At 44.2% G+C, this 16067-nt stretch overlaps 1 protein-coding gene and 1 long non-coding RNA gene across 3 annotated transcripts in view; both read left to right on the top strand.

Annotated features, from left to right (window-relative positions):
* The window catches only part of cxadr (CXADR Ig-like cell adhesion molecule), a 41745-nt gene extending 38190 nt beyond the window's left edge, over positions 1-3555 (top strand). The window contains exon 7 of the mRNA XM_037118529.1: positions 577-3555. Within this exon, the coding sequence (XP_036974424.1) occupies positions 577-859 (283 nt within the window). The 3' untranslated portion in view covers positions 860-3555. The remainder of the gene's footprint in view (positions 1-576) is intronic.
* Positions 3556-3803: 248 nt separating this feature from the next.
* The window catches only part of LOC119030721, a 28438-nt gene continuing 16174 nt past the window's right edge, over positions 3804-16067 (top strand). The window contains exons 1-2 of one of the 2 annotated variants that reach the window (XR_005078392.1): positions 3804-3857; positions 4763-4846. This is a non-coding gene — a long non-coding RNA (uncharacterized LOC119030721). Of the gene's footprint in view, positions 3858-4762; positions 4847-14998; positions 15200-16067 lie in introns of those variants that run through there. The other variant, XR_005078393.1, reaches the window with a different exon arrangement.

The following is a 16067-nucleotide window of genomic DNA, read 5'->3' as shown; positions in this document are numbered from 1 at the left end:
TGTGACACTGCTCACGCTGTAGGACAAAGAGGATTAGACCACTGGTCCTGTCTCGTATACACAGACGCACACATTCGCTCTAACACCACAGCATGAAGCTATGGACTGAACAAGCTCTGGCCCCTCAGGCTCAGTTTGATTGAGCATTTAACTGGATTATTGCTGCTTATTAGTTGTAAATGTGGTGGCAGAGGGAGTGGAGGGCATAGCTGTGTTTGGTTGCTCAGCTCAACCTCTACAGGCTATTACACAGTCAGTGCAGCTGAGCAGTGCCCCAACCAATCAAACGGGCCAATTCCAATTATTTGTCCCTCTTTACTGAGTCGAATCATGTTTCGCTCTTGAAATGACTCTTGCAGACTCTTTACATATTCATTGTTTTCCTCACTGTGGAGAGTGAGTACCAGACTTTCATAGATACGTGTGTCCCATCAAACCTCATTATGGTTTACAGCACCTGAGAAAATAATTTTCCATATTCAGTTTCTCTGATTTGACATTGAGGTAAGCTGATGAAAATGATTTTACAGCCTTGTCTTATTGTCTAAATGTGCTTCTTTCTCTGTTTCCTCTCAGAGAGGATGTGCCTCCTCCTAAGAGTCGTGTTTCGACAGCGCGCAGTTTCACGGTGGGCAGCCAGCGCTCCTCGCTGGGGTCCATGTCGCCTTCCAACCTGCATGAGTATGCCCTGAAGCCTCAGTATGACAAGATTCCCTCATCAGAGGACTACGAGAGGCCTCCGAGCCATGCCCCTCTGCCCCCACCAAATGCTGCCAAAATGGCCGGCCCCAATCTCAGCCGCATGGGAGCCATCCCGGTCATGATCCCTGCCCAGAACAGGGACGGCTCAATTGTCTAGCCCGTCCTCTCTTCCTGAGAAGGGACCATGCAACGAGGGGAGGGAACAGAGGAAGGGAGTAGGACACAAGCCAATGAAGAAGGAGCAAGAGCTGGGATGGGCTGACTCACCTGACTTTTAGCTCTTCATTATTTACAAATAGGAGTGTTCTCCTCTTATGAAGACCTGACTCTGCTGTGGTGCTGAGAAAAGAATGCTGGAAACACAACAGAGCACATAAACTTTTTATCAAAAACAACAAAAAAAAAACTTTTATGAATTTTACTTTCTTGACTTTCTCACTGACAAATGGATATAACGCAGAATGGTCAATATACAAATTATATTGTACATAAGTGAATGCATGTTTTTTTTAAATATAGATGGCCCTTACTGTGTGTTCAAAAGCAGATCCAGGCCCCTAATTGGCCAGCTGTATGCATGCATGTATGTATAGAACTGCAGCTGTATGTGTGAGTGTGAATCTAAGTGTATGTCTGTGAATGGGAGTTTGGGAAATGTATAGTTCATTTATCGTCTTTTAATGCCTACATTACAGTATGATCATATATCAGGCAGTCCAGTCTCTACAAATTTTTAATTCCATGAATTTATTGTAAAACAAGATGTTCTAAACTTTGAAAGACAGACTTGTTAGAAGAAAATCTACAGATCTGAATTAATCCTCCGACTGAGCTGAAAAATGTCTATTTGGGTCAGCCGTTTTCTGTTGAACTGTTTTCTGTTGAACCGTTTGCTGTTGAACCGTTTGCTGTTTGAATTGTCCAGTCTGGGTTTCAGTGGGGGCGCTGAAGCAGTCATGATTGGCTGGTGGTAAAGGGGAGGTTCAGGCCACCACATCCTGTGATTGGGTGGATTACTGCCTCTTGACCAAGCTTAAAAAACAATAAAAGAGCCCCATCCCTCCTCCCGAGATCTTAAGAGGAGGTGGTGTATAGGGATATAAGAGGGCAGCTGGACAGCAAGATTCACTGAGCAATCAGCTTTGATTGTGTTTGACTATCAATAGGCCTTTAACCCCTGTGACCACTAAAACATGTCGACCTCCCCAAACACGCGCGGCACAGTCTTAATCTTCATCTGTAGTATCAGTGGCTGTGTTTAATCCTCCTTATTTGCATTACACAGAGCAAATATCTTGATTAACCTTCTCTACGTGGTCAATATGAAACTTTGCACGGCTTCTGTAGCATTAATTGGACTCTTTAATGAAGGATGTAAAGCCTGCGTACATGAAGAAAGTGCCCACACAGAGGAACTAATGTGAAAAGCCTTCGATGCTGAATTGTACTGCTCTGAATCCACTTCACAACCTCTGGTTTGAATTTGTTTTGCACTCTCTTGGTGCTGGACAGCTTAAATTCAGTCAGTGTATGTTGCCATAGGCTAGTCCTTGTAGTTTGTGGTTTATTCTGCCCTTAAACCATGCCCACTCTTCCATTGTTTTTACACAGTCTGGAAGCCCGACACTTCATGTTGTCTGCTAAACTCCCAGATTGAAGACTTAGAGGGCAAACTGTGGTTTTTGTTTTGTTGTGCTCTGAAGCCTTATTCTATTCCTTATTTCCGCCTTACACACCTTCCCTCAGTTCACCTACGCACAAACCTCACAGCTGGATTCTGATAACTAATATTGTGCCTTGTTGCCCCAGTTGTCATAGCACATCCACAAATGTGAGCTGTGCTGTGTGCAGTAGCATCACCCTGAGCGGCCATTGTAGCCCACAGCCACCAGAACAATATAGCAATCAGTGAGTCTATTGATTGCTTTCTGTTGCCTCGATCAGGTCAGGTCTAGGATTTCCCACACCCACTCACCTTATACAAACTCCCCTGCAGCTTAACAAAACCTTTCTCACTGTCTTAATGCTTTGATTTTTTTACTCCAAAACATGTCTTCATGCTTTTTTTTACTTTATTTAAAAGTAAGTTGTTTTTTTTTTTTTAATAACTAATTGTTCTGGCTGTACGTATAAATATCCTGTCGAAGTAACCCTATCTAATCACAAAACAGTGGAATGACATAAAGATGATGTTTGTATGTATGTATATGTGACGCTCTGCCGTGCTGTGCTTGGCAAATCTATATCTAGATCAGAAGCGGAGGGGCACTGCGGGTCTTGTCAGTACAGTTGAAATGCTCCGCCAGTGTGATTGGGAATTTCAGGCATCGTGTCAGTATGTGTACTGTAAGCTTGTGTGTGTGCGTGTGGACTCCTCGGATCTGAGAGGAGGTGACAGTTGTAGAAACATCTCAGCCCTATGTACTTCTGCCGGATCCGATGTCGCACCTGTTTTCTAACACCAAGGAAAGTGAGACCTGGGCCTTCCTAGACAAAGAAATTACATCTGTCACTTCCTCTTAAACACTACTGTGTGCGTGTGTGTGTTGGGGGGAGCAAGTGTATTGTACATGAAGGGAGATTGCTGTCAGAATGGGCCCCTGTAGAATTCTAGTTAGATTTTCACCTGCTGACGAACTGTACAGAGCTCTTGGGGAGATACTGTCTCTCTGTGTGCTCAGAACATTAATGACACCCACTACTAACAATATTAACTGTAGCTTTGAAATCGACGTACTAATATTGTATGAAGATCTCCTTTGAGGTTTGCACACTGTGTGAAAACCATTTTTTTTTCTTTTTGTGTGTATTTTTTGTGCTGTATTTTTGAATAATAAAAGTCCATGAAATATATATTAAAAAAAGGCCATGTTTGTTTATTTGTTGGTGTACAGAGGCAGTAGGAGCTGTTGGCCTGAGCGTGAATAAAACTCAATTTCTCTCGTCTCCAGCGGCGCCAACTCTCCAGGGACTCGGCCTCCTGCAGCTCCTTGACTGTGATTGATTTTAATCAGCCGGTGAATTCCACCCCTAACACCAGGTGAGGTGACTTTCTAACCACTTAATGAGTGTAATTAATCAATGACGCGGGCAGGCACAATCGCCGCCTGCCATCTCCAATGCTCGCCGATCGGCTCCGGTAGAAACATGCACAGGTTTGTGACCTGACTCCCCTCCCAGCGCTGTCGAGCCATCCACTCATCCTGCAGGCATTATTGACTCGTTGTCATTCGCTTCCTGCACTGCTATTGTGCTCTGTACTGTCTTTTGCTATGTGGCCATTTGTTTCAACGTTTGCTGAGCCTTTTTTAATTACGGTCAATTCCCCCCCCTTTAGTTTCTGTGGTGGGTAATTACTCTCATTGCAAGGCAGCACTAATCAAAGTTGTACAAAATTAGCCTTTTAATTAAGCCTGCTGAATGACGCAAAATGCCTAGTTAATGACTCAGGGACATATGCACATGTTGGTTTAACATCTTAGTCTTCTGACCACAGTCACCCTCTGTCACACTCTATACACTCAACAACGTGCTTGTGATTTTGACATGTGGACAGATCGATAACTGATTATTAGCCAATAGCCCCGCTGTGTGCAGGCTGTTGACAGGTAGTCAATGAAAAGACTAAAGCACTTAGTAGCGGTGCTAAGCGGACGTCCATTGCTATAATTGGATGTCAGTAATAGATAGGGCCCCAGAGCATTGATCTGTGGCTAGTCGAATTCACTCATGGATCCTAATGGCTCCCTGGCAGCTCTGCACATCAGGGGTTCTCTCGTTTTCAGCTGCATTGATACCGGCACAATCACAACCGTGCTGCAAAATGGATTTGTTGAGATATAATGGCACTTTTATGGCTGTGCATTCAAAACATTCATTAAAAGGACATTAGAGATATGTTCTGCTGCACGTGTGCAGATTAGATTTATGGACTAAACACTGTTCCCTCATTGAATTAATGTACAATGAGTCATACATCATCCCTCAGTGTCTTCCCGCCTAATATCCATTTGTGACATTTATTTATTTATTTTTTTACCCCATGTCCTCATTCGCATAGCTGAGGGGAGAGAGTGGTGTCAAGCTAAGCACCTGGGGATTTGTGCCTGCCTCCCACTTCCCCGGCTCCCTCCCTGCTGCCTGGGTAAGGTATTAATTGTTTGCACAGATCAAGGAGGCTGCTATGGCAAAAAAAAAAAAAAAACCTCATTGGTTCTCCAGGAGGGTTTCCTTGGCAACCTTATCTGGGTGTACACAGTCTAAGCTGGCTGCTAGCGGGATGATTTATCTTGTAAAGTGTGATTCGCTCCCTGCTAACAAAAGCGGCCTCTAAAAGCATTGGGTCTCCTCCAGTGTGACGTGTGCTGTCACAGACGTTAAGCTTTCTGCCGTTTTTAGAAACCTCAGTCAGGTTGGGGGAGAGTTGCAGGGGGAATTCTTGGTAGGGTAGGGGGAATATGCATATGCATGAAGAGTGAGCTCCATCAGCTCCATTGGCACAGCAGTACATTAACATTTTGGCTCGGCACTCTTAGCACTTTGGATGTAAAATGACACAGATTATGATGTAAATGTAAGCTTTTACAGCCTCATCAGATGAAAGACTGAGGAGCCGCAGCCACTCCTGGACACGGTCCCTCCCGTTTCTGGCTTCAGTCGTATTTAGATGGGCAGATTATGTTTAAACGTACTACAAGGAACTTTTAACTCTCTGTGTAGCTGACTTTAATTCTGATTCAGGCTCTATTTGGCCTACATAAGCAATCAAGACTACCAGCAAGAAGGCTATTTTTAAATTGTTATCTAGGTTGGATAAGTCATGAGAATAAGAGTATTTTTGTGGCAGACTGCTGAGGATACACTGAGGAGTCTCACAGCCCGAGGAAAAGAAGCTGCTCTGTAGTTTGGTGGTACGGCACAACAAACTTGACTTTGTTTCACCATCATCATTTTATAGCTATTTATCTTTCAAAGCCATAATTGCATACTTGCATCCTGCAAATAGTTGCTGTTTAAAAAAAACATTAGTAAAAATACATCTCTCTTTCACTCGCTTCAAAAACAAACGTGCACGAATTCCAGATGCAGTGGTGTTCATCCTGTTTCTGTCTGCAGGAGCCGCGAGAACGCAACCGTTTTAGGTTGAAGGGAGCCCAAAAATCAAAATTCAGTTATTACGTACTCACCTCTGTGAAGGTGTTTTGTAGTTTACAAAACATTTCTGGATCTTCACATCAAATCGGCGTTGCAGCATTTTCCTGAGCAGCTTGTCAGAATTCTACCTCGCAATTCCGGCATTTGATTGTTCAATTCAATAGATCTCGTTTCGATGCAGCATGCATTCGTGCTTTTAAGACCGTTTATACCACATGATATGACGTGATATCAATATTTATACACACGTGAGACTGAAAGTGGGTAACGGTAGTTATTTTAACAACGCAGAGAGTCCATCCGAGACTCCTCCTAAATGAAAGCTGACAGTCTGAACTTTAAATGCACAGTCATTGTGCCATGTCAAATGAAAGGGAAATCGGAAAAGGAGGCAAAACATCAATGTGTCACCATGCAAGCGCTCACTGCACTCAACCGTATGTCGCCTTGAACAACCTGCATGTCGTGGCTGTGGACGGCGGAGGGGGAATTCTGCGGAGAGGGAGTTGAGTCCAAACCTGAGCCAATCATCCCACTCTGTCTGCTACGCCTGCAGACAGCCCAGATTTCTCATGAGTCTTACCCAGCTGCCGTGCACTCATTTGTCAGTCCTCCTCCTCTCCACCCCTGGTGCACCATCCGGCGGCCCTCCCCACCTCTCCCGTCGTCCCTTTGGTCGATACGGAGTCATCCGTTAAGGGCCGACCTCTGCGCCCGATGCATCCCTGCGTTCTATTGGGTCACCATTTTTCCGACCCCACGCCGCTCACATTCCGATGACTAACATGTGATTTTTCGATGGGTGACCTTCCCCGCCTGTGCTCCAGGGAGCCGTGGGGAGCAGCGGTGGATTGCATGTTGAGATTATTCTCAGTCCAAGAACATCATGTTCATGTTTCATTATTTCAAGATCCCCCTCTCTCTCCGGGGGGACTTTGTCTGGTGAGCTTCATGGATCAGTGAGGTGACGCTCAACAGCAGATGTGACATTTTATTCACTGGCGGGAACATCGCGTGGTGCATGAGCGAAGGAGAGAGCAGCACTTAGCTCCGTACCACAGGAGACATGCGGGGGGGAAATTAACGTCACCAGAGCTGCTCCTCGACCTGCTTCCACGCGGCACCGGAGGAGAGGGGAGGAAACAAGACGGTCCGGATCCAGACACATGTGCTCGGAGGCCGGACACCTGCTTTAATTTCCTCTCTCGGTGGAGCGCCACACTGTAGCGAACGCTCACTCCGTCTGATCTTTCGTCCCAACGCTGTGTCGCCCAACAAGACAGATAAGACATGTCTTATCTTCCTGGAGTCGAGCTGAAAGATTGGAGCCGGGGGGGGGAAGCTTTGCGGTTTAAACCCCACAGACCGAGATGGAGGTTGCACAGTGCAGCTCAGCTCAGTCGTTTACAATGTGATTTGTACTTTTAATCTGCACTTCGGCTGGACTCTATTATAGGTGATCAACCTCCAATGCCATGTCATCAGGAGGCCACAATGGAGGCCGGCTATAAAATGTAGCCTTGGCAGGGGAACGGGGCTCAGTTTCCCTTTTTCCCCCCCCTCTGATGATTGGGGTCATCTCTATTATTACCGCAGCGATGTCAGTGATATATCGTATGTGTGTCTCCCAGTGTTAGTCCATGTGTGTGGTCATGTGTGTGTCCATGTGCAGTAGCGTCATCCTGAGTGTCCACAGCGAGGGCAGAGGTCAGGGTGGGTGATTTAACAGGACGGGGCAATCCCGTTTCTCCTCTGCGCAGGCGGTGCGACCGAACCTCCCCCACCTCAGGCTATTTCCAGCTAAGCAATTAAACAATGTCTTCTCACCATGCTGGACACGTAGCACAGGCCACCTTCACAGACTGAAGCCCTCCCTCCGTGCAGCAGTCGAGCCGTTACAGGTGCTAAATGAGAATGAGGCTGCGGATCAGGCAGGGTTAGAGCCACGATCTGAGCTTTGTGGGGTTTCTAAAATCACTAACCTTAGGGGTCGCCGCCAGCAGCAGCCTCTATCCGGCGGCATGGGACTAATCCTGCGACTTTTATTCTCAATAACTGCTCTCCGCAGGCGTAGTTTGTGCAATACTCCACTGGACTCCACGGCCGCTTGGTGAAGTGCAGTTATTGTTACTGTTATTCATGAGAGAATATGGAGCACAGTTCTTCTGAAGGTTTTTCGTTATTAATACTTTGTGATTAAAATGATGTTGTGGTTAGCAATATATCAGCAATCGCAACAGATGGTGTGATCTTACTTCTTTCGCTGGAGGTCAGAGCCTTCCCTATGGGAGCTCAGCAGCACTGACTCCTGCATCGCTCGAACCCTTGGATGATGTTTCCATAGGGCAAAGTTGGTGGGTTTTCTGGGAAACAATCTATATTCTTGTCAGTTTCAACACCGTGAGACTGTCGTATCAGCACCAGTCGATGTAGAAACTTTCCATTCAGACCCCAAAATACTCAGCTCATTGAGGACATTATCTCTCTCTCTCTCTCCTCGATTAAAATGATGGATGGAATGTTCAGAGACCACAATTTTCAGTAGATACGCAGAAAATAAACTGACCTGTCTCTCCATTTCCCTTGTTTTTTGAGACCACAACACAGCAACATAAAGGTTATCCTAAATACTCTCATGTCCTGCTGTACAACACGAGTTTCCATTGGATTTGATTGGAGCCCCTGGGTCTGTTCCGTGAAGCGAAATTACCTAATAAACCAGGCTCTTTTTTTTTTCAGTCAGTCTGACTAATTTTCCAGTTGATTCAGTTCCAGAGAGCCAATTCAAACATAGCTCAAGCTCGGTTACTATGGCAACTTATGCTGAGAAACCGACCTGGTCGAGGGCAGCTACTCCCGTGCTAGCTCGGTGCAGTTTATGCCTCCAAGGATTTAATCCAAGTAAAAACGTCTGCTTTAAAAACGGTCTTTTAATGTAGCTTCACTTGGAACCAGTAGGGCTTTTTGTTTCACAATACAAGCAGGCAATTTCAATCTCCAACGTTTACCCAGTATTTACCCATGCATCAGAGCCATTCTCCAAGTCAAAATCTGTGTGTGTGTCAGCTGTTATTTCATCGTCCTTGATTACTTATTCTTAATCATGGGATATAGTTGAGTGTATTTAAACAGCTGCCGTCGAGCTCCTTATCTACGGCTCATTGCTGCTGCGGCATTCATCGCAAAGCTCACGTCATGGCTGCTGTGTGCTGAAGGTCGTTTTGTTCGGTAATTGACAGGATGAAGTTGGTGCTATTCCATGACCGTTTTGTTAAAGCTGAGTAATTAATCGGTAGTAGATTAGTATTAGATTGTAAAACAATCTGTTGATTAATTAAAGTTATTGCAAAGTAAAATTCAAAACATTCTCTGTTCCTGCTTTCCAAATGTGATTGTTCACTGCTTTCCTTTTGTTTCATGTTGTTGTGAATCTAATATTCTTATATCTTGTCGTGGGGATGTTGATCAGACAAAACAAGGAGACATAAGGAGATATAACCTAGGCCTCTGGATAGGGCTGCAAAAAAACCAACAACAGATTATTTTCATGACTGATTAATTGATTGGTCTATATAAAATGTCAAGACAACAGTGTAATGCCAGTCAGAAGTCTCTGAGTCCCAAGATACAGTCAACGTATTGCTCATTTTGTCCGACCAACCGTCCAAAACTCAAAGATTTCCAGTTTACAAGGGAAAAGAAGAAGGCAAAGTATTTTGTTTTTAGATTGTTTTGCTTGAAATTGTTCCATCTGTAGTTGCAGCCCTGTAGTTTTTGTGTAAATACGTTTTCGCTAAATAATTATCATCCTCTCAGACTGCTGCAGTATTGCAGCGATGTCACTTATTTGGGAGGGACCATGCTTTATAATCAAAAAATGCAGTTCCTTGGCAGCTCACAATATAAACGTCAGGTGAATTGGAGGTATTAGATGTATCCATTATGTAGATAGCGTATTCCCCTCATGGTCTGGCGGGAGAACGGACAATTCTTGGCTTGCTCCACTGATAACACACACAATGGATGATGTTGTGCTCTTTAATGCTTTTTTTTGGGGGGGGGGGGGGAATTATTCTCAATCTCAGCCCGCTCACTTGTGCTTGGTGGTGTATGCTTCTGGAAAATGAGAAGGTCAGAGCTTAGACACCAAATATCAAATCCATACATACTCCGCAGTCACATAATAATGCGTTCCACGTGAGTTGGCTGACTGTTGTGGCGCATGAGGAAAAAGAGAGAGAAAAAAAAAAAAAAACAGCTCCTGCAATAATTAAAGTTCATCTGTCTGCACTAATGGAGCCGAGTCTGACGACTAATGAGGCCCTGCTGCACTGTGAGCGTGTGAAGGTCGTCCTGAACCGTCCCGGTGAAAGCGGAAACAAAGATGAACCCCTCGTTGTTTTCACGGTCAGAACATACGTGGGTCAGCGTGATTAAGCGTGACTTTTCTTGATTTTGAGAGGGGAACAAGATAGGGAACAAGTGGGAGTAGAAAAAATGCAACACGTCTGAAGCGGCTACGGAGTGCTGTGTCAAAGGTTGTTGCATTAATCAGAGGTGAAAAAGTTTGTAGTTTGCGCGTGCGTGTGTCTGAAGGTCATGTCTGTGTGAGAACAGTCTGTGTTTTTGTTTCCTGCCCACAGAAAAGGCTTGCGCTCAAGTGTTTTTCTCCAGTCGGCTGAAAAGCATGTTAACACACAGCTTCTGTACAGTCTGTGTGTGTGTGTGTGTGTGTGTGTGTGTGTGTTGTGACACCTCCGGATACTCCAGTTCCTCCTTCAGCGCCTACAGCTTCAGACGTCCCTCAATTACCTCAAACGTCCAACAACGCATGTGCAGTCCGAACAGGGATGTGGGAGGATCAGAAGGATCCCTGAAAGTCGAGAAAACAGTTCTGTGTTTTGAAAAAGGGGTCGGCTTGAACCTGGTGTCAGAATGTGTTTACGCAGCGGTTTAAGCAAACACGATCCGTAATGCCTCGTCTTCTCAAAAACAATAATGTCCGTGTAGCTCTAACAGACCAGCACGCCTCATTCTGACCACTGTGAGCAGCCAGTGTGAGAGATTATTGGGTACATAAGCGGTATGCTAATTTCCCGGGGTTCAGTGTGGGGCTGGCTCCACTGTGTGCACTAAGACAGCATTTCATATCTGAGGCCAGCTCTTGCTCTTCTGATCTCATCCTTTTCCAGAGTTTATTCTCCCCCCCCTCCTGCCACTCACATACCCATTTTTTTTTTTTCAACTGACGATGAATGAACAAACTCTGCTTGAGAGGCCTGAGCAGCTTAATCCCAGTGGAGGAACCGACAGCCGTACTGGTTGGCTCATTTTTAAAATTTTTTTTTATAGGTTTATAGGCTTTTTCTCAGGAGGGCGAGAAACACCGGGGGAACGCTCCCGCTGAGAGTGGGATGCCTTCCCATTTCTAAACAGGAAAGTATTTTTAGTAGCGCCCGTGCGCGCTTGTTTGGATGTGATTAGAACTGTTGTCAGCAGGGAGAAAAAGACTATGAGCGTTCCCACGTAATTGCTTTTTTTTTTTTCTGGGGATAGTGGGGGAAAGGGGTGGTGTGTTAGCAAGAGCCAGAGCATTGTACTGTATGAGATTTAAGGTGATGGAGGATGCTTTTTTTTTTCTGGGGATAGGGGGGGAAAGGGGTGGTGTGTTAGCAAGAGCCAGAGCATTGTACTGTATGAGACTTAAGGTGATGGAGGATGCGCAGTACGGTTAGAAGGGAGCAGAGAACGTCTGGAGATGTATCCCAGGTAGCCTAATTCCTCTGAGGGTGTATGATCTAGGGATTGACAATCGTCATTCGCCGATCACTGGCCAGCGCAGATAATTCAGATTGTCAGTATCTGTGTTTTATGTGTCCAATTGCCAATAAAGTAAATGTTTAAATGTCTCTCTCAACATCCGGCCCACAACACCATCTGCTTTGTTGCACGCCACAGGTGATAGCCTATCAAGACTGAATAATCTAAATCTGCGAAGTAACTAGTATCTCAGTGTATCAAATCGCAGAAAATGGAAAGACTGAAGTGCCTCAATGTTTGACATAAAGGAACAGGAGCCAAACATTACAGTATCGACACACCCTCAGTCAGGTGTAGTGTAAACATTTCTGGACCTTCACGGCAAAACGGTGTCGAAGCATTGTCCTAAACAAACTGAAGTATCGTTATTGAACTTGTTTTGAACTTGATCTGAAAACTCAAAATGCAGTTCATCCAGCATAATCCAAGTCCCCAGAATCCTTCAGATCTTAAACTGTTGTGAAAAGCTGTTATTAACACCCCTTTTAAAGCTTCCAAGATAATAGCGTTAGCTAGTGCCCTGTGTGTCCAGGGTGTAAATAAAGTCTTCTCAATTCAATCTGGGACCTCAGAGCCATTGACTTCCACTTCCATTGCCTTAGATTCAGCATGCAAGCTCTATGGAGTCATTTTACATTGACTGTCAAGATCGCGCACACATCTTGTCCAAAGAATTGTACAATCTTACCTAACCCTAACCCTTCCAAAGACAGTGATTGCAATGGACGAGCTGTACGGCATCATTTCACGTTATTTTACGTTGTGTTTTCATCTCTATCTACTTCAGCTGCAACATCAGCACGTTTTGCTGCGAAGCTCCAGAAATGTTTTGTGGACAAAACAAAACACCCGACTTTCCATCAGCATGAGGAACAGTAGAGACTTACTGAATTTTTAATTTTTGGGTGAACAGTTTAACAACAGTATTTGGGTAAATTGTACTTAGTCACATTCCATCACTTGTTATTCCAAATTTTGACACTAAGATTTACATTTGCACTGCAAATACACATACTGTATGTTCCAAAGATCATTCATTGATCTTCTTGATAAATAATAATCCCCATCGGCCTGGAAAAGAACATACCTAATTAAAATCCCCCATCATTTCCATAACCCAGAGGCTAGTCATTTCCCAGAGACAGGTTTTGTTTACTATAGCATCGAGGCGTCAGGTGTTCGTGTTTGCTGATACCGCGTGAGCTGGGCTCAGAGGCACAGTGAGGTGTGGCACTAGTTACGTGACAGATGCCTCTCAGTGTTGGGATGAATTCCAGGCTACAGTCAGAGAGTTCAGACAGCTGATGAGCGAGGCTCTGTTTGCTCCTCAAGCTCAGCTCAAACACAAGAACAAGACACCCGAGGAGTGTCCTGAACGCCATGCTGCTCTTCCAGTTTCACCGCATGCGTGATGATGGTGTTCATTTCATTTCAGGCGAATACTGAGAACATACGGGTGGTCAGAGGAAGTCAACCGGCCAAACTGGTTGTGCTCTCTCAGGTCACAGGTATGACAGTACAACCTGCTGTACAGCATTCATCCACTGAAACTCTCTTTGTTGCTTCCTTTGTCTTAGCTCTGGGTGCAGGAGTGTGCACTGATGCCACCTTGTGTTTAAAAGGCTAATTACATGACCGGAGGAGCACGATAAGGAGTGTGTAAGTGTCAAAATAGATGAAGTCATAAATGAGGTTTTTCACAGTGGAAAGGTTGTCAGGCTTTAATCTGGTCATGTGTAAAATCACTACGGTAGAATTAAACAGTAAAAAAAAAAAAAAAAAAAAGACACTGACTGATTGCTTTAGGGTGTGTTGTCTTTCAAAACACTGAACTCCCGAGGTTGTTTTTGGTACAACACAAGTTATTTAGTACAAAATATGGGAGAATGACTGGCACAAACAGTTCGACTGACAAACACACAACTGCAGTCTGATAAAAAAAAAGTTACTAATTTTGGTAATTCTTTAAGAATGAGTATGTGTTTTTCCCCCCACAGTGTTGTATAAGGTACCCAAAAGTCCTACCTGAGTAAAAGTAAAAAATATTGTGTGGTAAAAACTGAAAAGTGGAATTCGCTCATAAGAACAGTACTTGAATAAAAGTTACGTATGTATGCATATTCAGTAATGGAGTAACGACGTGTACTGTAATGGGATTACATGACTAGGATACAAAAAAAGTAAGACTGTATTCCTGTACAGTGACAGGAAACAAGAGGTAACTGGATTACAAAAACTATCAGTCAAAAGGGGCGTTACTAACAAGATTACGAGTTTAAAATAAAGAATGGTGCACTAGTCTGTCAGCGTGCACATGTGCGCACAACAGTCTCACATGGTCACTGTGATCTTGAGTGGATTCTTGCAGAGAGCACACTTGTTATTAAGATGTCTGTGAACTCGTCTTTTCAACCTGTTCAGTATCTAATATAGCTGGATGAAAAGCATGAGGAGAAATGGAGCTTTAACTTTTGTTTTCCAATTAGAATATATGTTTATACTCACACCCTCCTGTATGTTTAGCCTCCATAGCAAAATGTCTTTCCGCTTTCTTTTGTGTGTTGAAGATGTGTCTGTCACATCTGTTGTTTCTTGGTATGGTTACACACCTCATTAGCTCGGCTAAGAAAACAAATTCGATTTCTACCATCCTGTACAATGTCCTTACCATTACACACTGCGTATAGAGAGATTGGAAACATTTTTCACAGTGGCTATGCAAATTTATTGCGATGCTATCACAGAAACAGAGACACAACCAACACACGCCATGCACAGTTGTGATAGGGAGAGCCCTAGCATGAGGAATTTTAGCTTTATTGATCAGATTGGTTAAGAAAACTGCATGAGTATGAGAGTCAACATATAGGAACAAAGCTTACAAACATTCTAAAACACTGTTCATCATTATATACAATTAAACAACGAGCTGCCATGTTTTGGTCATCCATCCTTGGAATATTAGCCCCCTTTTGGTATGATGACCAAATAATGGCGTAAGCAAAGGCTGATGAATAGCACACCTGGTAAAGTGCATGCCTTAGTCACGCCACTGAGTTCGGACCAGGGGTTAAAATCCTACTTGTAATTTTTGCTGCATGGAGTAAAGTTTTAGTTGTCATAAAAACTTTAGTTTAGAACCTCGAGTCTGTGACTGAAGTTGAAAACATGTACTAAATGTCATTGTAAAACCTTACCCAACCTGAGTTAACCTAAATCCAACCAAACCTAAGCCAGTGCTAACCAAATTTAGGATGACCTAATGCTAACCTAAAACACAATTCAGCCTTGCCTTGCTGGAAAAATATGCAGTACAACTTTTCATTTTTATTTATACTTTTTATTGTTAAACAGTGCAGCTGTAGATAGACAGAGAAAGAGAGAGAGAGGACCAGATCCAGCAGAGGGCCCCTGTCTGAAATCAAACCAGGACTGCTGCTGAGGAGCGGAATGAGAAGAACTCATTATGAAGTTAACATGATTGACACGTCACGACTGAATGGAGGAAGTCTTGCCCTGTAGGGTAAGTTTCATGTGAGCGTGCTGTTGGTGTCTCAGCAGTCTCCTCCTCCAACATACAGTTTGTCAGTGTTTAGAGGCGGCTGCAGCTCTGGGGGCAAACGTTAAGGTGGCCCTCACTGAACCTAATATAAGGTTAACATGAAATACACACAGAAATTGACCTATTGGTAAATAAATGACCAAATACCGTTCAGCACGAAGGCGACGGTTTAGAAACCTGTTGCTGATGCGCATCTGACCCGAAGGAAGCAAGTGAGTCATTTGGGAGATCCGGAGTCCCATGGATATTGATTCTGTACCGATCAGACCAGGCACGTATGGATTCTCCTTCAAGCTGTACTGGTACTGAAATGTTCCCAGCTGTTTACAGGAGATAAAAGGATAGATTATTAAGATCCCCCCTGGAGAACCTTCGGTACAACCTAAGGAAGGCGTGACCGTCATGAGTACTTTACCTCAGCACCACTGCGAACAGGCACAGTGTGCAAAATAAAGTCTCATGTTCTTACACAGGCTGGATTAGGTTAGGTTATCTTAAATTAGGTTAGCTTAAATTAGGTTAGGTCAGGTCAGGTCGGGTTAGGTTAGTCAAAGTTAAATGAAAGCAGCACCGGTTTTAGTGTTTGGAGTGGTTTCTAAGCTGGTGGTTGACATATGGCACCGTGCACTACCTCAGCGACCTCCAGCACTTTCCCCTTCACTGCTCGACTGCCTGCAGTCAGTGTGGACAAAGCCTCACCTCGCACTCCTCCATTATCTCGCTCTTTGCTGCAATTTGCTCATACATGTAATGTGCAAGTAACTCTCCTCAGCTGAACTCAGCCTGGACAGTTCAGTTCAATCCTCATACAGTTCAGCAGAGCCTGTTA

This window comes from Acanthopagrus latus, chromosome 13, assembly GCF_904848185.1.
Source record: "Acanthopagrus latus isolate v.2019 chromosome 13, fAcaLat1.1, whole genome shotgun sequence".
NCBI classification, from domain to species: Eukaryota; Metazoa; Chordata; class Actinopteri; order Spariformes; family Sparidae; genus Acanthopagrus; species Acanthopagrus latus.
This window is presented reverse-complemented; position numbering and strand designations above follow the sequence as displayed.